The 27,721-nt window shown below is 48.6% G+C and overlaps 1 protein-coding gene across 2 annotated transcripts; it reads right to left on the bottom strand.

Annotated features, from left to right (window-relative positions):
• Window positions 1-23: 23 nt before the first annotated feature.
• Window positions 24-26,411, bottom strand: CEP68 (centrosomal protein 68). Of its 2 annotated transcripts, XM_044264099.1 has the most exons (7): window positions 26,305-26,411; window positions 14,620-15,025; window positions 11,092-12,606; window positions 9,583-9,705; window positions 6,668-6,764; window positions 3,629-3,801; window positions 24-2,679 (listed from the first exon to the last, which is right to left on the bottom strand). In XM_044264099.1, the coding sequence occupies exons 2-7, from the start codon at window positions 14,980-14,982 to the stop codon at window positions 2,659-2,661; spliced, it is 2,292 nt and encodes a 763-aa protein (XP_044120034.1). In that variant the 5' UTR covers window positions 14,983-15,025; window positions 26,305-26,411; the 3' UTR covers window positions 24-2,658. The 2 variants fall into 2 exon arrangements, with proteins under 2 accessions (XP_044120034.1, XP_044120036.1); XM_044264101.1 differs by lacking the exon at window positions 14,620-15,025.
• Window positions 26,412-27,721: the final 1,310 nt, after the last annotated feature.

Genomic DNA, 27,721 nt, shown 5'->3' with positions numbered 1-27,721 from the left:
TTCTGAAAAAAATATACAAACACTTCAAGCTACTATGGGCTTTAATAACTTGTTCCTTAATAAGGGGAATTCCCACTTGTCATATTTTAATGTCCCTGGCTGCCATGAAATAGCATATGTAAGTGAAGTGTCCTAAGCCTGAGGGGTCATAATCTCTGGGAAATCCTAGTAGAATGATAGGCACTCTGGTCTGAGCAGGAACTTCCTGTTCTTTGAAATTTCCTTTAGTATAAGTGTTGCCATTGCAGCGTACTTGACCTCATCCCTTATGTCCCACTGAAGCTTCAAAATAGCCCTGTATGGATATTGTCTCCTATTTGCAGATGAACCTAGCCGTGGAGCTGCAACCCGAACCCAGATCTTAGTACTACGTACACTTCCCTGTGGACTTCGATTCTATTTATGTATAGGGACTACTAGCAGCCTTTACTACCGGTAAACTTGGGATCTCATAACTACTGTTACGTCTGTATAAGCCACTGCTGTCCTTAAGGTGAATGTGCACCAACTACAGTGCAGTTGGCCGGCCCAGCTGTCTGCAGCATCTTCCTAGGCTAAAACCATTTCAGCCAACGTTTTAAGGGTGGTCTTAAACTCCTTCCAGCACTGCTAAAGATAGAATTACAGCTGTGTTTAAAAAAAAAAAAAAATTACAGCTGTGTTGAGACCTCTTCCATGGCATTCATAGCTAGGTCCAGAGTACCCTCAGTCACACCTTATTTCAAAGGAGATAAAAATATCTTAGATCATCTCTGAGTAAAGTAATTAGTTTCTTGGGAAGCAGGGTACTCTGAAATAAAATACTCCGAAAATTCCTGTCTGTTGAAACTGGTAATTATTAGGCTGGATGAGAACAGAATGGTATATTCAGTATTCACTTGCTATAACATTGGCCAAGTTTGTTTCCCTAGGGTTGTCATCTTCGTGGGTTTCTTTCTTTCTTTCTTTAAATACAAACAGGTCTATCAAATACTAGCAAATATAAATGCGTTTAACACCTTAGGGCTATACTGTAATAGTAGAAAGGCATGTACCAATTTATAGCCACATCAAAGAGAAGGTGAAATAGATCAATTTAAGAACAGAGGCCATTATACATTTTTAAAGCATTTGTAGGTTTTTAAGAATATTTTATGCATGTAATTATTTGCTCTGGAGGTGTTTTGTTTTGTCCTTTTTAAATCTCACAATGGAACCAAGATTAATATGGAGGTGGCAGAATCAAAACACATAGCTGAATTCTGATCATGTCCTTGCTCCATGCCCTTGCTCATTGGTAAATCATACCATAGCAGCAGGCACTTGAAATAGTGCATTTTACATAGTTTACTTTTGTAGTTAATTTTTAAATATTAGAATTTAACAGCAACTTTTCCCAGTGACGATAAAGTCAGATTTTAAAGCAGAAAAGTCACATTTAATAATAGGACTTGAAATTCATATGGAAGTAGATGAGATGGTGGTAGGATTACATACATGGCCTCAAAACTAAAGTCCTAAACTTTTAAAGAAGGTAATTTTGTATTAAATGTTTTGTTCTAAGGGGACGTCTGCTCATGAGAATAACTGTTCCAAAGTCACCTTCTTTAGGTTCAAGATGACTTGTTCATTTTTCTTTATAAACATGAGATCTTCCTTAAGAATGAACCTTCCTCAAATGAGAATCTGGAAGGAGTTTGAAAAAAGATATTTAAGTGTGAAGAACCCTTTTCTGAAGTCTTAACATTTTGCTTTAGAAAGCTACAGAACTGATGGTTGATTATATATTTTTTCTTATTATATATTTTTTCTTATTCTTTTCTTATCTTACTCCCAAGCAATGAAGAATTTACCTTTTTTCCTTCACTACCTACAGCCTTAGTTTCTGTAGTTAACCAGGCTGCATGACCCTATCTATGCCCTTCTCCCTGATCTTGTACTACTCGGGAGAGTAGGAATACACGGTGGTGTCCTTCTAGAGGTCCCCTTAAGGTGTGGATAATCAGGCCACAGTCCTGCCGAAGCTCAGTGGCAGTTCCCTAAGTCCCTGACACATTTTCCTTTACCATATTAGTTAGGCAGGCAGATGGAGCCCTACTGAACCCCAAAGATAACCCCCAAGATGTCCTAACAGCCAAAAATAATTCATTTAGAACTATTAATTTGGAGATTTAAAGTCTCTTCTAAAATTTTCAAGAGGGATTTATAAACCTAAGTTAATTTTATAAAAAGACCCCAAGTTCTTGGCCAATGATTCTTCTCCACCCCCCCAGTTTCTTCAGTCTTCTGGTATACTGGAGAATACCAAGTATTTGGTACCTTCTCTCTCATGTGAACCTTCTTCAAAAGCTCTCAGCAGGGACTATTTTAGGAGCTCTGGTCTTTTTAAATGGATTGGGGCGGGGTGGAGCAGTGAAAGACCTGTAAATAAGCTTTATCAGCCTTGTTTGATCAAAAACTGCAAAACTACATGCTTTTATAGAGAAGCACCAAAAGGAAAACCTCAGTTTGGAAGGATTCATTTTAAATAAAGTAACTCAACAGCCCTTACACTTCAGGGACGAGAAAGGCATTTTAAAGCTAGTACATTATAGTTAAGTTTACCCCTTGATTTCAGTGTTAAATGGCTCTTACAAGGGCTTCCTGAAAGTTTCCCACCGCCAGATTTTAGTCGACAGGTTACATATCTGCTTGAGATGCCTGAAAGAGAAAGAGAAACTTTTTTTTTTTTACAGGCAGAATGCTGCAGAGGAAGAAATGACAATCACTGTATTTACTTTAGAATTAAAATGACTCTTACTCAAATTTCTGAGGCAAGTACAGAAACTCCCTTGTCTTGACATACTTTGATTTTATCCTTTATGTTCTCTTGGCTACAGTGAACCTAGAAAGTCTGTGAATTAAGTACCACATTTTTTGGCTGTGGGAGAGGAAGTTTCAGAAAAAGTGTGGTCCAGTTGTGGAATCATATAGAATGTTAGGCAGTGGCGATCCCACACTGGGCACCAACCCCTCTTCCCTATCATTCCCTGTTCAACTTTCCCAAAGATCTAAAGAAAGATGTTAAATCTCTAAGGCAGGTTACATCCCGCCTATCCCCCTAGCCCTTTTTGGGCGTTTGCAGAGATCACTGTTGGGAAGGAAGGGAGGGGGACCTATCAGTAACAGTCTCTGTGGGCACTTGGTGTTGTCCAGTTGCTTGAAGATTGAGCACCAAAGGAGCTGGGCAGGAAGAGCCTACAGAACAGAACAGGCAGCCTGATAGTGGCCCTGTACTGGAGAAGCTTACATAATCCAGACAAAGTTTAGGGATAGAGGAGTTTTGCAACTGTTGTCTTGAAGGGGTGGAGGGACTGCCACAAAAGTGCAAGCATGGGGCACCCTAGTCCTCAAGAAGGCAGCAAGGGTGAAAGGAAGTCATGGAAGGCACCAGTGAGCCAGCTCACCACAGGAAGACACCCAACCTTATTCCTGGCAATGATAGCATCTTCCTTCTTCAGTGTCAGGGTCCCCTCCTAGCATCTCATTTACTTAAATAACTTGGTTCAGCAAGCTTCTAAGAAACAGCCAACCGTTTGATGAGCTCTGTATCCTAATTGGGCACTGGGGTCTAAGGACAGATTTTTCTTCTCTTGAGCTGCCTACTTACCAGGCTCATCCCCTTCACATCAGTGCTCTTGGGTGCCACTGGCGTGTTGTCAGGAATAAGGGTGCAGCCAGCTAGCATGTCCAGAGAAGCTAAGATAGCATCATACAGGCGATCTGCGTGGCTCTCCAGCTCACTGGGCTGCTTCGAGATCCTCCCGAGGACATCCTTTAACACTAACAAATGAGGTTCAAAGCAATTAGGCCAAAAAGCCCTCCCCAAACAAAAACACAACATGTAATTATATTTTCTAAAGAATCACAGAAGGCTACAGCATTTTACTCAGAATAGCAACAGGGCAATAGTTTCAGGATGTCTACGCTTTCTAACAGTGACTCCAGGGACTGCTGCTGACTGGAGGATCTATGTTAACTTCTGACTGGAGCGGAGAAGAGGTTCACTGGCTCCACTCTGGATTTACATAATTCACAAACAGGCACATAAGCATGGTTCTCTGGTGACTGGTGTTATCTGGCTTTTAGAGTTAAGCACAAGGCACACCCAGATCGTATGAGGCAGACTTACATAAAACAAGATGCCAAGATTAGGACTGGGTCCTGCTATCAGGTCCTAACAGCTTCTGTTGGCTGGGGAACTGGTACTTAACATGTATACAGCTAGCCTAGTAATGTATTCGGGAACGCTTGTGAACCTTTTTTCGTGGGTCCTCAAGGAAGAGACTTCAAAAGAAAATGATCTGAAAGCAGGCTGACAAGAGGTTAGTGAAGCCAAGATTTCCTCCAACAGGCCAAGTGTTCATCTGAGGAAGGGATGGACTAGGTTCAGAGTGCATCACACACAGCAGGCTGGCTTTTCTCTGAAAAACCTTATTTCCTTTGTTAAACACAGAGGCTGCCTTAGCTTCCTGAGCCTTTATCAGCTATGTTAACACTCCCTCCAGTTTCCTGCTACAGCTGCAGCATCTGCCAGCAGCGGAAGGGAAAGGGGAAGCTGCCTATCTACAGAGGATGCAGCACGAGGAGGAACCAGCGCATGCGGCGGTGAAATCGGCCTCTACAGAGGCCAGAGCAGTGCCATGTCACGCAGGTGGAGCCCAGGCATGCAGGCAGCCTGCGGGCAGCAGCTGTTCACCACTCCAGTCACCAGATCTTTTTCCTTAGTGTGGAATTCAGAGACCCTTTATTTTTGTTCTGAACTTTTATTTTAGGATGTTAGAATATTTAGTTGGGGCCAAGTAAAAGGAAAGCTGGGAGTGAGAATGCAATCTTTCCCAGCCAGGCTTGTGTGTTTTAATTGAATACAGACATACGGGAGATAGTCAAAGACGCCTACATCTAGCTGGAGCAACTCTGTGAAGGTCAAGGGGAATGTGTGGTCTTCACACAACCAGTTTCTGGTTAGTCCTAGCAGAGGATGGGAGGGGCAATGTGTCCATCTCAAAGAGCCTGAGTACATATCTGAAAATCACAGGAACCCTAAATGCCTCTTATTTTGAGACAAGGGAAAGGGGGATGTTCTTTTTCCAGATTAAGCACTGAGAAGTATTATTGGGTTGGTTTTTGAATGAAGGTCAAAGAACCTGTAGCTTTTAAAAGGCCTATTGTTATAAGCGGCCTCTGGGCAGTTTCCTACTATGGAGCTCTCTCCCTTCCTGCTCAGGCCCCCACACCTCCAGACAGGGCACAGCACCAGGGCAGTCAGCATCAAGGGGGCTTGAGGCAGGCTGTCCCTGCTTGTGTGTTCCAAGGCAGGTTCACAACTGAGATGAGTAATAACACCATCCATCTCAGGCTGACTAATACGTCAACTGCTGCAGCACAGTGTCCGGGCACGGCTTTCAGGAGGACAAGTAGCACAGGAACCTGAAGGACTGTTTCTGCCCCAATAAAACCCAAAAACCCTAGCGTAGCAACCGAAACAAAGAACTCCCACAATTTACACTGGGTAACTGCCCTGCTGAAAAGTCCTTCAGTGGCTCCCTGTCCCACTGAAACCCCTCTGCCTATTCACAGTTCTCAACCCTGGCCATCCATCTTCCCAGGGGATATAACATCTGGAGGGAGGTAGAGCTGTCCCTACTGGAAAGGAGGTGGGGTACCACTGACATCTAATGGGTGGAGGCCAGGGATGTTGCTAAACTTCTGCACTGTGTAGGGCCACCCTCCTCACACGGCTTGATACGGCCCCAAGTGCGGATACCACCCAGGCTGAGAAACTGCTCTAGGTCACCTCGCTCGCAGGCACCCAACTGGTCGGGTCAGCGCCACCTCACTGCCTCCCAAGCCCAAGGGTCTGGCCCAGCTTTGCTTCTGTGGTTTGTTTCCAGCAGAAGCCCCACCTCACTCCAAACTGAGGCAGAATATAAAGGGGATCTTTTAGCTCTTGCTTTTTAGTCTTACGGGAAATCAGGGGTTGCTTTTGGCAATCTATCTGTTCTTTGCTTTAACCTAGCATTTTCCGAGTTCATCCTCCATGTCCCATCTGTCCACAGCAAGGGCAACACCAATCGTAAATCCTTGAACCCTGCATGCTTAGGTGTACTCTCAAAATCTGATTTTACATTTTCCTAAATTGGTAAGCCACCCCGCAAAATGAACTCGAGACTGTCCCCTCTCATCAGCACACTTCTTCCTTCAGCCCATTCCCTTAGAATGGACTGCTCCCAAATACAGAAACGGATACTTCTCAGAGCAGATAACCTGAGAGGGGTTCAGCCTGTGCTGGGAAAGGAGGGGAACCCCTGAGGGCCCCCTACTGTGAACATCCTATTAAAGAATCAAGGGTGACTGGATGAAAACCAGCATTCCCATGCAGGTCAGTATTAGGAGAAGGTAAAAAGGAGTGTCCTCCTCGCAGGCTCGACTCCGCTTACCTTTAGGTGACCAGCTTTCTGGGCTGCAGGGACAGTGATGCGGTGAGGGCTGGCAGGCAGCCATCAGCATCTAATGTAGTGGGTGCCGGGGGGTGGGGGGAGGGTGGTGCTCTTGCACTGCTGCATCCTTACCAGTGACCCTTAGGCCCCTGGACCTGCTGCTGAGAGGGAGTGAGAGCCGGCTCGATTCAAAACTTCAAGCATCTCACCTGGGGTGTTATCCAACAGGCACTGAAGAAGAATCTCCCCCTTCTGTAAGACATTCTCTGTCAGGGACTGGTGTTCATCTATATCTTTCTTGAATTGCTTAAAGCATATCAGAAAAAAGAAGTTTTGTTACTATCGTTTGATAAAACTTACTCAAAATGATCCTTTGTGGAGTAGTAGCTCAGTTCCCCTCTAACCTGAAGACAAACCCACCCCATCATCACAATTCCCCAAGTAAGTAGTGCATTAGTTTAACTTCACCTACTATGAGCCCAAAGGAAATACTCCATCCTTCTTTCCGTTTACAGTTGGACAAAATAAGAGTTTTCTTCTCCCCAACAGAGTCTGGTTCATGAACAGCTTGGGAGTCCAGGTTTCTTTCTGTCGTATCTCATGGAGTTTTCTTTAAACTCACGAGGCTACAGGATTCTCAAAACACTTCCATTCTAACGAACCTAGTAAGACCCACAAGAGAGGGACCCCCACCCACTTCTTCCCTCAGTGTCCTACTCTGTGCGGACCTTGGGCCTCAGGAAAGCTGTGAGTCTACTAAACAGCTGATTTGTTTTCCCCTTGTGGGTACCAAGCCTTGTAGTTGTTTTTGACGTTCCTCTAGCTACTAAGATGTGTAAAGTCAAATCCATGACGACCTTTAGTACAGGGCAGAACTTGGTGGTTCACATTCTGGAATTAGAATCTTAATCTTAGGGGCGCCTGGGTGGCTCAGTGGGTTAAAGCCTCTGCCTTCGGCTCAGGTCATGATCCCAGGGTCCTGGGATCGAGCCCCACATCAGGCTCTCTGCTCAATAGGGAGCCTGCTTCCTCCTCTCTCTCTCCACCTGCCTCTCTGCCTACTTGTGATCTGTCAAATAAATAAATAGAATCTTTAAAAAAAATCTTAATCTTAGATTTAACTATATTCCTATCTTTAGTTTTCCGCTGCCCTAATACCTGTACTTATTATTTTATTCTTTAGTATTTTCTGTAGTTTATACGCTGCCATAAACCCACTGTGTTTATGGGATACAGACAAAGTACATGAGATGAAGTCAGAGTTGACAATATGTGAGCACACACAGAGACATGCTTATATGAGCTATCATCTCAGCAGGGGTCAAGTTAGCTCTCCCACACACACGCGGCATGCACCAATCTGTGTGGGGAAGGGGCCGACAGCAGTCCTACTTTGTGACACAGCTGTGTGGGTGACACACAAGAGGGCTAGTCTTAATGACCTGTGAGGATAAGGCCCAGCTCAGATCTCAGTTCTACCCAATAAGCAAGAAAGCTGCTCTGGCTAGCCTGCACGATGATGGGGAGAAGGACAGAGTGAGGGATGAAATGGAGGGACTGGACTTGTTCTACTTGGCACCTGCCTTGATGGGGATGAAGCTCAGACACTGGGCCCACACTTCTGGGCAACTTTCAGGCAGTTTCCTCTCTCCCCACAGCAGTACTGTCCCTGAGCCCCGAAGGAGTGGGCCCTGCTCAGCTCTGCACACACATTCGGAAGCTACGCATGGAGGACCCTGTCCCACCCAACCTTCTCTTTCCTCCCAGGCATACTCTGGGCAAGGAACTCCGGGCAATCTCTCCACAAAGCAGTAAACAGCACTCCCACTAAAGTACAAAAGCTGGCCCATTCAGGGAAGTCCCTGCCCTTACATTTTAGTTGGTGCCACGTTGGAAGACAAAGGCTTGCTCTCTTGCCAGGGTGTGTGGGGGGGGGATGTTGCGGTTTGCTGCTCTGCTAAGGTGCCTCTAAGGTGCCTTTAGAGGCACCTTAGCAATCTTTAACTGTCTCAGAAAACCCTTTCTAGACTAGCCTCACAGGCTCAGACCCCACACACTACCTGTGCTCCTTCAAAAGAGGTTAGAAATGCTTGGCCAACCAAACGTGCTAGAGGTCTGTGGGTAGTTCAGTCAAGATTAATGTTATACTTAGGGTAGTTGTACAATTTATCATACATCTCAGAACACTTCTGAAAACGAAGGGGGACCTATTAACAACTATTCCAGGGGCACCTGGGTGGCTCAGTGGGTTAAGCTGCTGCCTTTGGCTCAGGTCATGATCTCAGGGTCCTGGGATCGAGTCCCGCATCGGGCTCTCTGCTCAGCAGGGAGCCTGCTTCCCCCCCTCTCTCTGCCTGCCTTGCCTCTCTGCCTACTTGTGATCTCTCTCTCTCTCTGTGTTAAATAAATAAATAAATAAATCAAAAACAAAAACAAAACAAAACAAAAAAAACTATTCCAGAACAGCAGGCAAACACTATCACACCAAACACCTACTCTAAAGTCAAATTAACCAGAACTCATAATTAAAGAGATTTTAAAAATAACAAAACCTTAATGAAAAAGAGGCAAAAAAAACAAACAAAAAAAACCCAAACCCAAACACCCCCCAACCCAAAACCAAATACACTGAGAAGCAGGTTCCAGTTAGGGTTGTCCAACAGAACTTTCCATGATGATGGAAATGTACTATCTGTACCGTTCAGTACGGTAGCCACTAGACAAGTATGATGCCCAGACACTTAGAATGTAGCTAGTAGAACTGGAAAATAGGAATCTTTAATTGTACTTAATTTAAATAGCCATATGTGACTAGTGACTCGTAGTAGTGCAGTTCTACATTTAACCCCAAGACATCTGCAAAATTACGTGGCAAATTCCCTTAAGTAGATCTGATTGAGGATCAATATATTTTCTCCAAACTCTGCTTGGCCTGGGAAATCGCTCCTACATTTTGGTTTCTTAGCAGTAAAAATCTGAAAGGGGCCTCTAATTAAATTTCAGGTAAAACAGTCAATTGTGCCATCACATACCGGGTATCAGTTATTTGAGCTTTTACTTTGTAATCAAGTACATAGCCACCACTCTGGTGAGTGAACAGCCAGAAGCCAGGACCACATATTACCCGGTAAAGCTGCAGAGAAGACTTGAGACCTGTAAGATTGGACTTAGATGGAATCAAGTGGTCGGTAACGTCCGCTACGTTATACAGCCAGCGGATCAGCTCTTCCAGCTGACAGCAGAATGTCTGTGTAGACAAAAGAACACAAGTTTGGTGTTACTGACCAAACTGCGGTTTATGTGTTCAAGCCAGGGGATTCTGGGAGACAGACTGTGTACCCTTCCTGAACATTCCCTCCCTCCCCTCCTTGCGGAGTCAGTCTCTTCCCTCCTTCCCTGCCTGTCCCCACCCAATGACTCCAGACCTCCGTGAAGGCAATATGGTTTCAGTCTCCCCTCAGCCTTTGTGACACCAAACATGACAGGCTGAGAGAAGCCTGCCCTACACGAGGGGAGAACAGGATCCAGCCCAGAGCAGGCACCCCTGACATGCGAACCGATTCTTGGGTGAGCACCACTGCTAACTTTCTGTCCCTGAGGAAAACAAAATAAAGGACTATAATCGTGACAAACTGGAACCCATGGCAGGAAACAAGTGAATCAAAACTGTGTGTCCCTGTTTTAACATTTGCCTCAAAGACTGCCTTCAGTATTTCACCACAGAAGAGGCACAGGCTAACATTTGTCCTTCCTGCTTCCCAGGACAAACAGAATCATACATGGACATCACGGGGCTGATTCAAGCCCTCAAATGCTAGGAAATGTCTGTTGTGCTGGCCCTGGGTCTCGCCACCCAGCCTACTACTGCGTGTGTACAGTGTCCGTGCGCTCACGTGCGCTTACCTGAGGCCACGCATGGACTGTGTGTGTGCGGAGAGCCCCGTTCCCGAATATCCTTGTGTCAGGGACTATGCAAAGCCCTCGGCATGAATTATTTCATGTGACCCACACATCATCTCGAAGAGGCAAGGCTCCACACTTCACAAATGAGCAAACTCAAAAGACTGAGCCAAAATTCCAAATAATGGCAGTGCCATGATTCAAATTCAGCTCTGCCAGATGCTGGTGACCCCATTCCACAGACTGTGAATTCTACCTCCAGAGAGCCCCCAGTCTACGAGAGGTCTGGTGACCAAGATGGCCAGGACACAGTGCCTCCAGGACTTCAACTCAGTGGTTCCACCACTTTATCAAACTAAAGCTCTCAGAAGACCTACAGAAAGAAAACCATTTACCTTCCTTCAGTTCAGTATTTCCTAAGGGCACGTGAGCACGGACGTTTCTTGCACAGAGTACCTCTCAATCCTCAAGGTCGAGAGCTCCAGGAAGCAGCCTGGAGTGGTGGTTAAGTCAAGCTCCCGCCTCGGGTGGGCAGCTTACCTAACCCCTCACTGCCTTTTCTCCACATGTGAAACGACCACAGCAGTCCTTACTGGGCCCAGTTGTGAGAATCCACTAAGAGAAGGCACAGCACGGTGCCCAGCCCATTAAGAAGTGCTCCAGGTTACTACGTTTGATTCCACGCACTGGCAGAACACACACCTCTAGGCAAAGCCCCTTGAACATTGTTTACCTTCACACACTGCATGAGCGATTCTTTTCCCTGCTCTCCCTTCCCGAGAGGCTGCCCTGTAGCATCTGGGTCCAAGCACGCGCGCTGGTCCCACACAGCTGGCAAGGAAGAGCGTGCTCTCAGCAGTCCGGAGACCCCCAGCGCCTGGCTGCTCCCAAGACTGCCGTCCCCTCCAGGGCCCCTTGCCTGGACGAAGGAGTGCAGCAAACAGTGGTTCTGGCCCTCGGGGCCCCTGGGCCCTCTGAAGACAGTCCCCGAAGGAAGCTGGCTTTGGCTCGAGTCTGATGGGAGAGAAGCTGGCCTATCACTGTCTGATGCGTCCAGGGAGGTCTGCCCTTTGGCAGCCCCGGTGGGCAGGGTCACCAAGGTAGGAATGGAACCTAGATGTGAAATCAAACTAGAAACCTGCGTCAGCCGAGTGGGCAGGGCAAGATACTCGTCATCACTTTCTACCTCCTCTTCTGATTTCCATCTGGACTCTGTGCAGGCAGGGTGCCAGGCACCATGGCTGGCCCCCTTCTCTCTCTCCGTCCTGGGCAAGGACCACCCTCTGTCCCATGTCTTCAGCTGGGGAGATCCCACCTCAAGGTGCCTGCCCACGGGGAGCCAGTCCTTCACGCCCCTCAGGGCTGGCTCTCTGCTCTCCCAAGGAGCGTCCCTACGGCCTGGGGCTCTGGGGGTAGATGCGAGTTGGTTACAAGATGCCAGTCCCAGGCTGCCCTGCTTCTGGGGTACTCCAGAGGGCGACCGCATAAGGCTTGGCTCTCTGGGCCTAGAGAATGGCAGGAAAGCCTCTGCTGATGGGCAATTCTGGGAGCCATTAGTGGGGGACTTCAGGGTACTTGCTGGGGAAACAGAAAAGCTATCCAGGTCTACACCTGAGTCCTGCAGGACAGGGTCAGCCGGCGTGTGGCTGTCAAGGTGCTTTGGGAGCTGAGGCTTGGGCCTAAGTGGGTATGTATAGTCCAGCAGATCTTCATACTCTTTATTCGGGTTCCAGAGCGGGGAGTGGCGGTCGGGGGAAGGAGGCAGGGAGTCTGGCAGCACACAGGCCCAGTACTCGGCCTGGAAGGAGAGGCGCCTCCTGCCCAGCCCAGGAGCATCAACCCCAGAAGATGGGGGCTGTGGTGACCACTGGAGCCCCGGCCCCACCACAGAGGGGGCCAGCGGGGGGACGACCAGCTGCAGAGAGGAGGAGACCTTGGCAATGGAGCAACCTGGAGGCTCTGCCTTCTCTCGGTGACCCTGGAGACTGCTACCGAGGGAGGAGGCAGAGACGCTGCAGCTGGAGAACTGAGGAGCAGGGGCAGCTTGGCTTGCCAGCGGCCTCCACCTTGGTGGGAAAGGGAAACCTGAGTAGTGGGGCTGCTGGCTGAGGTCTAGCGCTCGCGGCGACTCAACCGGGGATGAGTCATCTTCGCTATCGGCATCGTGTCCTGAGCAAAGGCCTGTAGCTCTGGGAACACTGGGAGCCTGAGGTAGATCCTCTGAGGCAGAAAGCCTGGTCTCCTCCATCTGCAATGAGAAGAGGGAAGAAAAAGCACTCAGGTGAAAATAAGCAAGTCTTTCTCAGAGGAGAGCTGTGGAATTTTCCTTGGGGACCCAGATGATATTCAGGAGAACTCTTGCAAGCAGAGTCTGCCATCTGATGCGAGAACTGGACAGCATGTGGCAAGTGGCCAGCATGGAAGCTCCGCGTGCTCTGGGAAGCCAACCGTGGTCCCCAAACCACTCCTAGGCTCCAGTTTTCATGCAAGCAGACAGCAGGCACAGCTCACGCGGCTGTCATGCTGGGGCACACCACCTAACCGTGGAGAAGCGTGTCCTGGGCAGCAGAAACCCCTGCCCTGAGATACATCCAGACCCAACAGGCAGGGGACCCACCAGCCCCACCTGCTCAGCTCATGCCTCTTATAAACGAACACAGTGAGTCCCTCATCTCAGCCGCTTCAACTCTGAGTTTCCAGTCTGTTTGATGAAGAACTTGCCCCTGAGGAAGGTAGGACAACCCAATGGCTAGGGGCGTGGGCTTTGGAACCAGAAAGACTTATGCCAACCCTACTGCCACCTTCCGGACGGAGGACTCTGGGCTTCCCTTCCCTGGTCTGTCAAATGGCGATAGTAATAGTACCCCTTCCTACTGGAAGAGATAATGCTGAGTGAAATAAGTCAAGCAGAGAGAGTCAAGTATTATATGGCTTCACTTATTTGTGGAGCATAACAAATAACATGGAGGACATAGGGAGATGGAGAGGAGAAGGGAGCTGAGGGAAATTGGAAGGGGAGGTGAACCATGAGAGACTATGGACTCTGAAAAACAACCTGAGGATTTTGAAGGGGCGGGGGGTGGGAGGTTGGGCGAGCCAGGTGGTGGGTACTGTGGAGGGCATGTATTGCATGGAGCACTGGGTGTGGTGCAAAAACAATGAATTCTGTTATGCTGAAAACAAATTTTAAAACAAGGGAAAAAAAGTACCCCTTCCTCAGGACACGAGGATTAAAGGAACTCAGGTGTGAGAAGCACAGGATAAGAGCTCAATGAACAACAGTACCACAATAATAAGTCCATTTGTAGTAAGCTCATGAAACAGCTACTTCCAGGTTTGCTTATTTGCTTCCTGCCTCACCAAATCTCTGACTCACAGGTGCCCTGGGCTTCCCACCACCCCCGGCTCCCAGGCAGATGGGCCCAGCTGCTATTTCCTCCCAGACAGTCATGATCAGCCGATCCTCACAGGACAGAATCATATGGGGGCAGCCTGCAGCAGCCAAGGCCACAGGGATACTGAAGAGACCAAAGCCATTCCTGTGGGAGGCCTTGGCAAGCAGAAAGTAACAGGAAGTCAGAGCTGGGAAGGATATTCATGATCTGGGAAGTATCATTCAGGTCACTTCCCAATTATACTGAGGGCCTGAAAGATTTGATGATATGTCTGAAGTCACAGAGCCAAGCAGGACTGCTTGCTCCCTGTGATTTGACTAGGCAAGCCTTCCCTGCAATCAGCAAGGCCCAAGAAATTCTTCTTACCCAGGGACAGTGCCGCCCACTACGGGGTCTCCAGGGTGGCTTCAGGGCTCTGCCAGGTTCCCTGGGTCCCAAAGGGATACAGTCTCAGAGCCTCAAGGAGCCCACAGCCCTGGACCCTCCATCCTCTAGTCTCTTCAGGGTCCCCCTCCACCCCCCGAAGAGTTCAGATCACCAAGGCAGAAATAGGACCCAGCTCCCTCTGGCCCAGCCCTCTGGGCACTAGGTCCTGGCCAGAGAATCCCCAGTGTTCAGAAGGTCACCAGTCACACTCTTGAGGAACAGGACATGTGTGGACAGAGTCCTCCTCCACTGGCTCCAAGGCCCAACTCTCCAAGTGAGCCTATTAAACAGAAATCATCACACCCAGACACTCCACCTTCGCCCGCCAATTCCCCACCTTGTACAGGGGCTGGGAAAGCAGGTAAGATGGTAAGAAAATGCTAGAACATAATCCCAAAGGACCACATTAAACTTACAGTCCCATTTGCCTTAATACCTACCTGGCTTCCCACAGAGTGCAAAAGGTCTCTAGTCCCCGCGCCAGCAGGAGAAGGCAGGCAACCAAGAGCAAGCTGAGCTCTACCAGCCACTGGCTCCCTGCTGCTGGCGTTGGCCTGTGGCTGGCAGGATGCAGAGGGGCTAGGGTCAGCCCCATCACAGCAGGCAGGGGCAGACAGCCCCTCTGTTCCCCATACAGGGGAGGCAGTCCTTGCCTCAGCTTCCAGGCACAGTGGTGGCTCCTGCTCCCTGCTCACGAGCCCCACGATGTCCACCTCCTGCTCCCTGCAGCTCCACTGCCCATAAGACGGGGTCTTTGTGTCCACAGATGCTTCCACCTCTGCCTTTTCTTCTCCCAAGGCCATTGAGATGTCCCTAGGTCAGAGTTCCCCTGAAGCCTTCAGCTCTCTACAGAATGGGAAAGGAAAAGAAAAAGATATATTCTCTGCATCTGTGTCCTGGAAACCTTGCTTTTTAATGATTAAGACAGACATCTGCAATGAAGGAAACCACCAACAGAAAGAAAAGGTAACCTACTGAATGGGAGAAGATACCTGCATATCATGTATCCAATAAGGTTTTACTATCCAAATATATAAAGAACTCATATAACACAACACCAAAAAACCAATCTGATTTTTAAAAATGGGTAGAGGGCCTGAACAGACGTTTTTCCAAAAAAGACACACAGGTGGGCCAAGAGACACATGAAAAGATGTTCCACATCACTCATCATCAGGGAAATGCCAATCAAAACCACAATGAGAGCTCACCTCACATCTGTTGGAATGGCCAAAATCAAAAAAGACAAGACACGGGAAGTGTTGGCGGCAAGGTGAAGAAAAGGGAGCCCCACAGAGTGCCGGTAAATTCCCGAAACCGGAGCAGCCGCCATGGTACACGATAGGGAGGCTCCTCAAACAGGCGAACTGGCAGTGCCGTGTGCTCCGGCTTGCCCGCTCGTGGACCGTCCCGGGGGGAAAAGGGAAACGGTAATCTGAACAGATCTATGCCACCCTGCTCACCGCAGCATTACTGACCGAAGCCCAGATACGGAAACAGCTGAAGAATATGGTAACAAAGAATGAAATCTGGCCATTTCTGACAATACGGATGGACCTAGAGGGTATTAGGCTAAGTGAAATAAGTCAGAGAAAGACAAACACCATGTTTTCATTTATACGTGGAGTCTAAAAATCAAAACAGAGGGCAACAAAAAGAAACAGACTCAGAGAGAACAAACTTAGTGGTTGCCGGAGGGAAATGGGTGGGGAATGGGTGAAGTGGGTGACCGGGATTAAGAGGTACAAACTTCCATTAGAAAGTCAGTCAGTCACAGGGATGTATAAAGTAAACAAGCACAGTATGGGGAATATGTTCTATAATATTGGAATAACACTGTACGCTGGCAGGTAGCAACTATACTTACCCACTTACAGTGGTTAGCATTTTGGGACACTTATAACTGTGGAACCACTATGTTGTACTTATGAAACCAATATGTCAAAAAAAAAGGACTTTTTTTGTTGTTGTTGTTGTTGTTAGGAAAATAAAGAATAAATAGTGTTTACTTCCTCAGAGGAGAACACAGGTCTGGCTTTTCCCTGGCCCTGGAGTTTTCTGAAGGGGACGATGAGCAGACCATTATGTCCTCTGCTTTTACAAGGCCAGCACCAGCCCCAGCAGCAGGTGCCCAGGAGGGTGAAGCAGGTCCCAATCAGAGCCAAGGCTTACACCCAGTTCCTTTGCCGCAATGCTCCTGTCGGCAGGCTACTCTGGCCTGGTTCTGGCTGCTCTGCTCCAGGGAACAGCAGGTCAGGGCTCTGGCCGTGGCTGTGCCCGGGGTGTTCCCGCAGTGCCCACTGTGCCCAGCGGAGGGGGAAGGATCCTCTCAAAACACAGAAACCCCACCTCGGGCAGTGAGGCAGGTGGCCAGCTCTCATTCCGAGGATGGCCAGCGACCAGAGAGAGGGCAAGCAGCAACTCTTCTCCCACTAGCTTGGGGTATGATGAACTGGCACCTGAGGGAAGGTGGGGAAATGCAGGTGGGTAACAAGGACAATGGCCACATAGCATGTATGCATGTGGCAGTGACAGGGAGAGAGACAGCCGCGCCAACGAGCATGCATACACATGCACGCATGGGCAGGCGAGCAAGGGAGACCAGGATGAGCACTTGGTGGGGGAAGAAGGAGCAATGTGGGAACTGGACCTGAAAATAACAACCATTCCTTTAAGAGTTGCAAGGATAACAGAGACCCCCTTCCCTGAGCCCAAGGGTATAGGCAACAAGTCCAGGCTGGGAGCACTGGTGGATGGGGCTGGGGCTGGTGAGAGCGGAATAACTCCCGGAGGATTTGCAAGGGGCACAACAGAAACATAAGTGCCTGGGATTTCAGAGGCCACCCGGAATGCACTGGGCCAACCTCAAAGCTAGAACCTGGGCAAAAATAGTCCTGCTTCCGCGGAGACCAGAGGCTGGAGGGATAGCAAGAGGAGGTGCTGGGAGCAATGGGGAAGCTGAGAAAGTGGGGTTGGCCATGGAAAGGGCTCAGCTCGCACACTGGGAAACTGGGTGGGCACAGCTGCCCCTTGAGAGCACACTGTCTGCCTGGGCACATGAGGCTCCAGGTCCAATCGGAGGCGACCCCAGAAAAGCACACACACTTCACATGGACTCTCTTACTTCTCACAACCACCGGGTGGGACAGAGGAACAATGTTTTTGGACAGGTAACAGGTATTTGTAATATAAAATGCGCTGCAGAAGTCTCCCTCTGCCCTTGTCTCCATCCCTCACTCAAACCAGCTACTGCACATAGGGCCAGCCGACAGTGGCCCACACCCGGTCAATACTGAGTGGCAGCAGGGGTCATCAGCGTCGTGGGGGAGTGTGGCGTACCGAATCAGTGCCAACAAGTCACCTTGCAAGCCACAAAGGAATCCAACTGAGGGAGAAAAAACAGCCAATGTTTCACAGAACAAAGGCAGAATATTTATTATTAGATATGCCCATAAAAACAGGTGAAGAGTCTCAGTAATTTGTGTGTATGTCTCTCACCTCTTGATGCATTTGCAAACAAACACAAAAATCTTTCATCCTTCTCCCTCTTTACATGAAAGCAGCGCACTGTTCCCAGAATGTTTTCTTTCCTTTTTTAAAAAAAGAATTATCTCGGAGACCTTTCCTCAGCAATACACAGAAAGAGTTTCCCTTCTTTCATATCACTGCCCAGCACTGTATTCCGCTGGAAGGGTGCCTTTTGGTTTATTTCACAGATCCCTTATGGGGAGATGCTGTGGTTACTCCCCATCTTTCCTCACTACAAGCAAGGCAGCCAGGAACCACCACTGACTAGGCAGAAGCGGGCAGAGCACACAGCACCGGCGTCCAGAAGCTCAGCGGCTGAGGGGAATGCACCTGCATGTCCTTCGCCTGTGTCACCAAGTGGTACCTCTAAGGGTGGCAGTGACTTACAACCCACCCCCCCCAGCAGTCTTCAAGCTGGTTTTCCCAAGGGAGGCAGGTCCCTTATCTACCTTCAGAGGGGGAAACCAAGGCTGAGAGAGATTCAAATCCTGGACCCTGTGACTCCAGAACCCAAGCTCTTTATGAAGCATCAAGGGAACAAGTTACAGAGCAAATCAGCACGCGGAGAAGAGGGAAGAGACAGGACAGACAGATGAGTGACCAAGGCCGGCTGAAACAGGTTTCCATGGAGCCACAGCCTCACCTTGTGGCTGTTTAAAAAGCTACACACAGGGGCGCCTGGGTGGCTCAGTGGGTTAGGCCTCTGCCTTCGGCTCAGGTCATGATCCCAGAGTCCTGGGATTGAGCCCCGCATCGGGCTCTCTGCTCGGCGGGGAGCCTGCTTCCCCCGCCCCCTGCCTCTCTGCCTACTTGTGATCTCTGTCAAATAAAAATTAAAAAAAAAAAAAAAGCTACACATAAAAAATGTGTGTAAGCTGAGCCCGTGAGCTAGAAGAGTGTAACCTGCAGACCCCAATTTCGACCTCTTGCTCCATTCCTAGAAACTCTCTCAATGGCTACAGTCAGGCCATGATGGGTGGCTAATTCCCCTTCTACCCGCTTTCCCCATCCACTAACGGGTGTGGTCTTGTGACCTAGCAGGAAGAAGATGATGCTGGGACAAGAAAAGGGTGCAAACAAATGATCACTTTGTTCTGATGATGTAATTTTTATGTCTTGTCTGGACATTCAAAAAAGAAGGTACCCATTTATCCTGGGGGGTGGGGAGTGGTGAGCTAGAATTATAAGCTTATTCAGGACACATCTCTAGGTAATTTTCAAGTGTGCATACAAACTGGAACTAGGTTAACACTGTCCCCAGAAGCCCTTCAGCAACAGGTTAAGATGGTCTGAAATGATGATTTTCATGGAAACAGTGCTTTGGAAAAGGCAGGTTTATTTTCTCAGTGTGGATAAACAGTCTCTTCATAATCTTACTTGTTTTTTGTTTTTTTTTTAATATTTTATTTATTTATTTGACAGAGAGAGATCACAAGCAGGCAGAGGCAGGCAGAGAGAGAGGAGGAAGCAGGTTCCCTGTTGAGCAGAGAGCCTGATGTGGGGCTCGATCCCAGGACCCTGAGATCATGACCTGAGCCGAAGGCAGCGGCTTAACCACTGAGCCACCCAGGCGCCCCCATAATCTTACTTGGCAATCTGCCTGACGAATCATGCCCCTCCAACTACACAAGTTATGGGAAGACAGACACATGTGAAGGAAGAGAATGAAAAGAAGTCCATGAGGGTAGTTCCAAGTTGTATATAAGATGCTACAGAGCACGAAGGATAGAAAAAAGCAGGGAAAACTCCTTGAAGTAGTGACTGCTGAAGGCAAAAAAGAATTTTTAAAACCTCACTCTTGATGAAGTAGCCCAGCAAATCCACAAGTTTTAGATTTCTGAGCTTCAGTCCTGTCTGTGCTTGCCAGGCGGGCATCGGCATGAAGGTCCAGCCCTCATTTCCGTAGGTTCTAGATCTTACACATACCTTCTAACCTTGAGGTGAGGATGGAGCTGCGGATTCTGCTTAGACACTTGCAATGAGAAGCAACTTACTCCTCTTCCAATGGACGGCTCCTGATGATGAAAAGGACTTGTGTTGGACCAACACTGCCTCCCAGGCCAATAGCTTTACAGAACCTATAACTCTGTGTGGGGCCTTCCTGCTCAGAAATCACAGACCTCACAGTGTTCCTACAGGCTAGCCACTCTGGGATGAGCAGAGGCCTCCTCTGTAACAGGGAAGTACCGCAAGGTTGAAGTGAGGGCCTGAAGGTCTTGGAGCGCAGAAAACGAACAGTAAATTCCACCCTCCATCTGGAAAAAGTCTATACACACCAGAACTGCCCTGTCCTTAGGCCAAACCAAGACACAAGCCACATAAGCTTCAGGATATTCTAGCAACCACCTGGACTTTGCTATTAAAATTCTCTATCAGTCTCCCGCAGAGGCCATATGACCTACCAGATACATATAATTAGGAGTGAGGTAGCGTTGGCATCCGCTTGCCCTACAGTAAAAATATGCTCCCACGTCACCTATGTGGCAATGCTGACTCTGCAGGCCTGGACACCTGACCCTTCGTGGTATTAGATGCCCCTGCCTGGTGCAGCCCTGTCACAGCTGCCGGCACTTCCTCCCACTCACTCCTATCCAGGAGGGGGAAAGGAGGGCTGCGTTAGGAGAGAAAGGATATTCCTCTAACTAAACCATTCGGATGGGGGCACCTGGGTGGTTCAGGGGGTTAAGCCTCTGCCTTCGGCTCAGGTCATGATCTCAAGGTCCTGGGATGGAGTCCCGCATTGGCTCTCTGAGCAGCAGGGAGCCTGCTTCCTCCTCTCTCTCTGCCTGTCTCTCTGCCTACTTGTGATCTCTCTATCTGTAAAATAAATAAGTAAATACATCTTTAAAAAATAAATAAATAATAATAATAAACTGTTCAGATAGAGGAATGAATGACCAACCAGCGAGCGAGCCTCCTCTAATCAAACTGAGCACTATCTCCAGGATCTGTTAAATCACCACCTCCGTACAAAATAATCTGATTTATACCAACTTTGTCAGGGAAGGTGTGCTGGGGCAAGGCCCATCTCTGTCCCCAAGCACACAGTCAGCCACCTATACCAACTACACGGGGCAGGTGTCACTTCACAGAGCAAGCCCTACCACTGCAGAGGCCAAATGCCTCAGATTCCCCGGGTTCTCACAGGAGGCCACAGGTATGGGTGGTGAATGCCATTCACACATAGTGGCGGAATCCGACCAGAGAACCAGACAAAGAGGCTCTTAGTACTGCTCTTTCTCTAAAAACATGAAACTGCCTACAAGGAAAAGGGGAACGGGAGAGGAGGACCCCACATTGTCAGGTTGCTGGAAAGCTTCAGTGGGGAACGGTATTTGTGGGGAAAAAACTTAAGGCAGAAGCCAATCCAGGCGTGGGAGGCAGCATGATAGGGGGTAAATACATATGCAGGGGAGCTAACAAAAGGGACAGTCACAAGAGGCCAGGGCCTGCCTCAGAGCTGGGTGGGTGCCAGGAATACTGCAGCTGGAAGTTTGAGACTGGGAGGTCAAAAGCCAAGAGCAACCGCCATTCTACCTGCTCCCTCCCTGGCTATTGAAGCCCCAAGTCCCTTAGTCTTCCACAATGACCCTGTCTTTTCCTGTGGGGCAGGTCACCCTGGGTGCTGTGTCCACCTTTTTATTTGAAGGTCAAAGCCAAGTAAAAGAAATAAGCCAAGTAAAAAGGAAGGTCAAAACCAAGTGAAAAGGAAAAAGAGGTTCAAAGCTGCAGAGGGTAGACATGTTTCCCATGGCTTGGTAATGGGGCCCGATGCCATCCTCAGAAAAAAGCTCCAGCAGCAGCAGCAGCAGCAGCAGCAGCAGCAGCAGCAGCAGCGCCTTTCCTTCCCCTCAGGCTACTCCCCTACGTTTTGCTTAGGGTCAGAACAAATCCTCCAGCACCTGGGAAGGAGCCACTGGCTCCCTCTAAATCAGTATGGTGGGAAGGCTGTGGCCAGGCTGCTTCTCTTGCTTTCTCACTCACTCACTCACTCACTCACTCACACACAGGCTGGCTGGCAACAGACTGGGACCACCGGACAGCCTCGCAGGAAGGCCCGTCTTCTAACTCATCACGCAGGTCTATGAAAGGCCTTTAAAGAGATGCCACTGCCATATCTACAAGGAGCTTGGCTGAGCTTCCGGCCCCCTGTCCACTCAACCACAAGCTCTCTGGTCTCCATAGCAGATTGTCCCCATCCAATAAAACTCAAACCATGAGGATACTCAGGACTCAACGTGTTAATAACCATACCGTCTGTTCCCACCAAAGAGCAAGGCAGAAAAACAGCTTTCCTGTAACAAAAATCTCTCCTATTGTCTGAGCAAGCCGGTCCTGGAACCATGGTTGCTGTTCCACAAGCCACTGCTTGTACCACAGTACTGAGTGTTTTCTATGAGGCAGTCAGGTTACATGTATGAAGACAGATAAGAATCTTACTGATAAAAACGCTGCTCACTGTACCAAAGGATCGTCTTTTGGAGAAGGCACCAGAGAATTCTCTGGTCTCCATAACAAAAACAAGTGTTTCACTGAACAGCCGGCCAGTTTGTTTTTACTTGAAAGGTACTGATGAAACTGGTAAAATTGTCCTCTTTGCTTTGAATACTAGGAAACTCAGCAACAAATCTGCAATCCTATCCAAGCAAAAAGCTTACGACAGAAGGGCACACACCTTTTATACTAATCTTACCCTTGACTTCATCTTACTTTTCTTTCAATCTATATGCCTCAATTACTTCTATTAAAAATCTTGTTATATGGAAAGTATCTTGGAATGATTTCACGAACAGTTTTTTGGAACAAAATATAAGACTGTTAAAAATAGAATAACATAATAAATAAAAAAAGATCATACATTCAAGACTTTATCTCAAAACCATAAGAAAACAAAACCTGTTTTTAGCAGTACTTCTAAAAACCAAATGCAGGGGCGCCTGGGTGGCTCAGTCACTAAGTGTTCTGCCTCAGGCTCAGCCATGATCCCAGGGTCCAGGGTAAAGCTCCATGTCAGGCTCTCTGCTCAGTGGGGAGCCTGCTTGTCCCCCTTCCCTCTGCTCCTCCTGCTTGTGCTCTCTCTCTCTCAAATAAATAAATAAAATCTTAAAAAAAAAAAAAAGTAAAAACCAAATGCAGATACTTATGTTAGCATGTTTCTATTTCTACTCAAAGTGTGGTCTGAAGACCAGAAGCATGGGCAGCACCTCAGAGCCTGTTGGGAATGTAGATTCTCCGCCCCTACCAGAGTCTTGGAATCAGAATTTATATTTGAGCAAGATTTCCAAGTGACTGGTAATGTTTCAGAAGCACCAGGTTAATCAGTACACCTGTTTTGGCATACTGGAAAGAACTACTACAGTGGCTTTACAACCATTCACTGTTTTGTTTTTGGGTTTTTTTTGGTTTTTTTTTTTTTTTTTAGATTTTTATCTTTAAAAAGTAATCCCTACAGCCAATGTGGGACTTATACTTACAACCCCAAGATCAAGAGTTGCACGCTCTACAGACTGAGCCAACGGCACACTCCACTGAGTGCCTATCCTACGCCAGGCGCATTTGAGAAGGAAATTTATGGTCTTTGCCCTTAAAGTCTTTGCAACAGGACACCAGAGAAAGTTCACACCCTGTAGCAGGTTTTTAATAGCTAATTATAGTATGTCAGATCTGGAAAGGAGACCACAGAAAGAACCATATTCCCTAGAAAGGATTCAGGATTCATTATGGCTACATTAAAAACAGAATCAAAGGGACGCCTGGGTGGCTCAGTTGGTTGGACGACTGCCTTTGGCTCAGGTCATGATCCCGGAGTCCCAGGATCGAGTCCCGCATCGGGCTCCCAGCTCCACGGGGAGTCTGCTTCTCCCTCTGACCTTCTCCTCGCTCATGCTCTCTCTCAAATAAATAAATAAATAAAGTCTTTTAAAAAAAAACAAAAAACAAAAAACAAAACAAAACCAGAATCAAAGACCAGAATTCTTGTGACAGTTACAAGTGAAAAGGAGAAGGTATTTGCTTTGGAGACTCCAAATGATTTAAGAGAAACTGATGTGCCAAGGGGACCTACAGCTGGAAGGAAATATACAACTTAGCCTGCATCCTGCCCCCAGAAAGTGGTACAGGAAAACCTGGAAGTGAGGCAACATCCCCTACAGGTTCTATCTGCCACCTCTAGGTCAAGCCAACAGGTCTAAAGTCAATGAGAAGCTTCTTCCACTTTATGCAATGTCTGTGAATAACTCCAAAGACAGGGGACAGTTTCTTCATGAGAACAGTTGAGTTACAAGGAGAAAAGCCACTCCAAGTCCATCTCCACAACCTCCACCTTTCTGGCTGAACCAATCATCCTGAAGATTTCTTATTAGCCACAACAGGCCCCATCTATTCCCCTGCTCTTACAGAATCATTCTGAGTTATCAGACCACACTACTAGTGTATCAACTACTACTATAGTACTTGGCCAAATTATTACCAGGCACTTAATTTTTAGTAGGTGGTGAGACTCTAAATGAGTAACAGATAATCACTGGAATATGTTTCACTGTGGAGGAGTCAGAAGAGGCTTAAGGACTTTGTAAAATCAAGCAACAGATAAGGACTGACAGGCAGAGAGACCCTGAAGGGTCAAGTATACACAGATACTTACCATGAGTAAATCTATTTAAGTATCTGTTTATTTTTATCCTAATAACTGCTGAACATTTTCTTTGAGCCATGAACTATCTAAGCACTTTATATCAATATCTTATTTAATCCTCAGAACCCATGGACTAGGTACTACTTTAACTCCCATTTTACAGATGAGGAAACTGAGGCACAGAGAAGTTAAATAACTTATCCAGAGTTAGTAACATGACAGATAAAGCCTAATTTAACTTAAGAGCCAGAAGTAAACTGCATCCCTAATCTGTAAAAATAATTGGCCCAACAAATTAGAGGAATGAGGGGTTCCTGGGTGGCTCAGTGGGTTAAGCCTATACCTTCAGCTCAGGTCATGGTCTCGGGGTCCTGGGATAGCCTGGCATCGGCATCGGCATCCAGCTCTCTGCTCAGCAGAGCCTGCTTTCCCCCCCCACCCATCTCTCTGCCTGCCTCTCTGCCTACTTGTGATCGCGCGCTCTCTCTCTCTCTCTCAAATAAATAAATAAATAAATATTTTTTTAAAAAAAAATTAAAGGAATGAAAATTTTTGTTTTGTCAAGTTTTGGCTACACTGCTGGTTTTTTTGTTTTTTAAATATTTTATATACTAATTATTTGACAGAGAGATCACAAGGAGGCAGAGAGGCAGGCAGAGAGAGAGGAGGAAGCAGGCTCCTGCCTGAGCAGAGAGCCCAATGTGGGGCTCGATCCCAGGACCCTGAGACCATGACCCGAGCTGAAGGCAGAGACTTTAAACCACTGAGCCACCCAGGTGCCCCTTTTTGTTTTGTTTTGGCTTTAGTCACCAAGTGTCTTCTATGTTGCAAGCACTGTGCTAGGAGCTAGGGAACTACAATGTGATGTTTAAAGCAGAGGCAGTAGAAACTAACCTTAACTAACCTAAAGGAAGACGTGACTAATTAGCTGTGGGGTGGGGGAGAGCTTTAAAAGTTTTTCAGGAGAGGTGAAACTGAGTTCTTTACTCTTTTCAGTACTGATAACCTAGAATTGATCCAGGTGACGCACAAACTAGGATTAAGTGGTGACCTCTACTTCTTTTAACCAAACCCTAGGCAAAATGACCTATAGATTCTGTCATGCATCTTAGCAACATCCTTCCCACCCTAGATCTAGGAGCTGTTAGGGTATTTATGAATACTACCAATCTTCGCGCAGGCCCCATTCCTCACTGAATTCCCAGTGAGGGTCAAACTGCTGTGGCACTGGCAGGTTTCCGCTCATTTTTATTACAAACAATACACGGAGCCCAACCAAATAATTACAAAGGACCAGAGCATGTGCCCCTAGGCTGCTGAGCACAGTTCCGGGGATGAGAGTGGGAAAGGGTGGCCCTTCCAGACAAAAAAGCAAGACATTGTACTTTTTTCCCCCTCGGCAGCTGTTGCATTCACGGCACCAAGGAAGCATCATTCGTCTCCATCTTCCCCGTGGGAATGACCCTGAGCTGGCGAGAGAGGGTCTCCGCGTTAGCACCGACCGCAAGCAGCGCCAGCGCCTGACTCCAGGGGCCACCTGGTCCCCGGCTAGAGCGCAGGGTAAACAGCACACGCCCGAGAACAGGCCGCGAGGGAAAGTGAGTACGTCCGCGGCCGGGGCCGACCAGCAGTGCAGCTGCTCGGGCAGGAGGATACGTGGACACGCGCGCCCCCCTCGGCCCGGCCTCCCCGCGCTCAGGCTCTTCCAACCCCGGCCTCTCGCTTCCAATCCCGGCCTCTCGCTTCCGCGCCCGGCACTCGCCGTTCCGCCTGCAAAATGGAAGCGAAGACACGAGGCCCCCCTGCCCCCAGGAGGCCTTTGTGCCCTTCCCGGCGGGGAACGCGGGGCCCGGCGACGCGCCCCGTTCGTAGACCCGGAGAGGCTGCTGGGCAGGGGGAACGGGCCGTGCGGACGGGGGGTGCAAAGACTCAACTTCCGCGCCCGCGCGCCGGAGCTACCTACCTCGCCTCAAGCCCTCTGAAGGCCTCGACCAGGCCTGCGACGCTGCGCCCCCAACACGGGGGTCCCAGGTGAAGACCGCGGCCCTCACGCCCGAGCCCGCTACGCCGGGGGCGGGACCGAACGCCGGTCACGCCCCTAGGGCACGCCCTCCTCCGCGCGGAGGCGGTCTTTGGAGCTGCGCGGCCAGTCCCAGCCCTAAGACTGGAGGTTCGACCAATATCGACCGGTGCCCTCAAAGAGCCCACCCCTCGTGCCGTTCTGGCCTATAGGAGGCCGGATCTTCTTCGGCCGTCAGTCCTCGCCTCCCGCGCTCGTGGCTCACGTTTGTCTGTTTCGGGAGAGCGGGGTCCTGCGAGGGCGCTCTCTCCTAGCGCGTAGGTCGCGCGCTGAGTCATTCATTTTGCGCAGGGCAAGCGGTAGCGTTCGAGGAGCGCGCCACGCGGGAGGCGGTCCCACGGTCTTTGCGTACTCGCGTCCGCACTCGCATCTGAACACGCGGGCGTGTGACAGAGGCGCGACTTGGTGCCAGCGGGCACTAGCGCAGGAGTGGTTGGGGAAAACTTAAGGGGTGAGGTGGGACTTAAGCAGTCTCGTAAAGGGTGGGAGCCGCTTAGAGGCTCTGTGAGCAGCCAGGTCTGATGGGGAATCCGTGGTGGAGTCCGAGGGTAGACGGCTCTGATGCTTGTCCCTTTCCACCATCACCCCCGCCAGCAAGTGATACCTAGAAGCCCGTAATGACCCAGCTCTTTAGCGTTTACTGACTTGCGGAATCCTGGAGCATAGAGAACTACCATTGGGCTGGGTGTGGGGGAGGGGAGTCACAACGTAACCTGTGTTAGACGGGTTCATCCTTATGATCTTTTTGCTCAGCAGCACTTTGAGCAGTCTGGTTACATTGAATGCCGCATTCGTTTATAAAATAGGTCTGTAAAAGTCTGAACCCCAGCTATAAATAGCGTGCACATACCTTCTCATGGAGCTTGGGGCCTCAGGCAGATAGGACGTAGTAAAGACTTGGGTTTTCCTGAACCTGTCCTGATAGCTTTTGTCTAAACCAAGAGTCACAGCAAAAGCAGAAAGTAGCACACTGATGGGTTTGTTTGGGTTTGCACATTGATTTTATTTGCTTTTTTTAAAAAAGATTTTATTTATTTATTTATTTGGCAGAGATCACAAGTGGGCAGAGAGGCAGGCAGAGAGGGAAGCAGGCTCTCTGCTGAGCAAAGAGCCCAATATGGGGCTCGATCTCAGAACCCTGAGATCGTGACCCGAGCTGAAGGCAGCGGCTTAACCCATTTGCTTTTGTTTTTTAATAAAAATTAAATCCCATGAGCACTGCTTGTGAAATAGGGTAGGAGGCAGAAGACTTTTATAAAATGAAGAGTAAAGAACAACAAAAAGAAAAACAGAAAATATC

This window comes from Neovison vison, chromosome 8, assembly GCF_020171115.1.
Source record: "Neovison vison isolate M4711 chromosome 8, ASM_NN_V1, whole genome shotgun sequence".
Taxonomy (NCBI): Eukaryota; Metazoa; Chordata; class Mammalia; order Carnivora; family Mustelidae; genus Neogale; species Neogale vison.
The sequence above is the reverse complement of the archived record's forward strand: the minus strand, read 5'-3'. Positions and strand labels throughout refer to the sequence as shown.

Excerpts from the sequence above, each read along its gene's own strand:
- CEP68 (XM_044264099.1), bottom strand. The coding sequence starts at position 14,982 with ATGGCCTTGGGAGAAGAAAAGGCAGAGGTGGAAGCATCTGTGGACACA. Across the intron at positions 12,607-14,619 it reads TGCACTCTGTGGGAAGCCAG|ATGGAGGAGACCAGGCTTTC; the intron begins GTAGGTATTAAG and ends TTCTCATTGCAG. Across the intron at positions 2,680-3,628 it reads ATGTGAAGGGGATGAGCCTG|GCATCTCAAGCAGATATGTA; the intron begins GTAAGTAGGCAG and ends TTTCTCTTTCAG.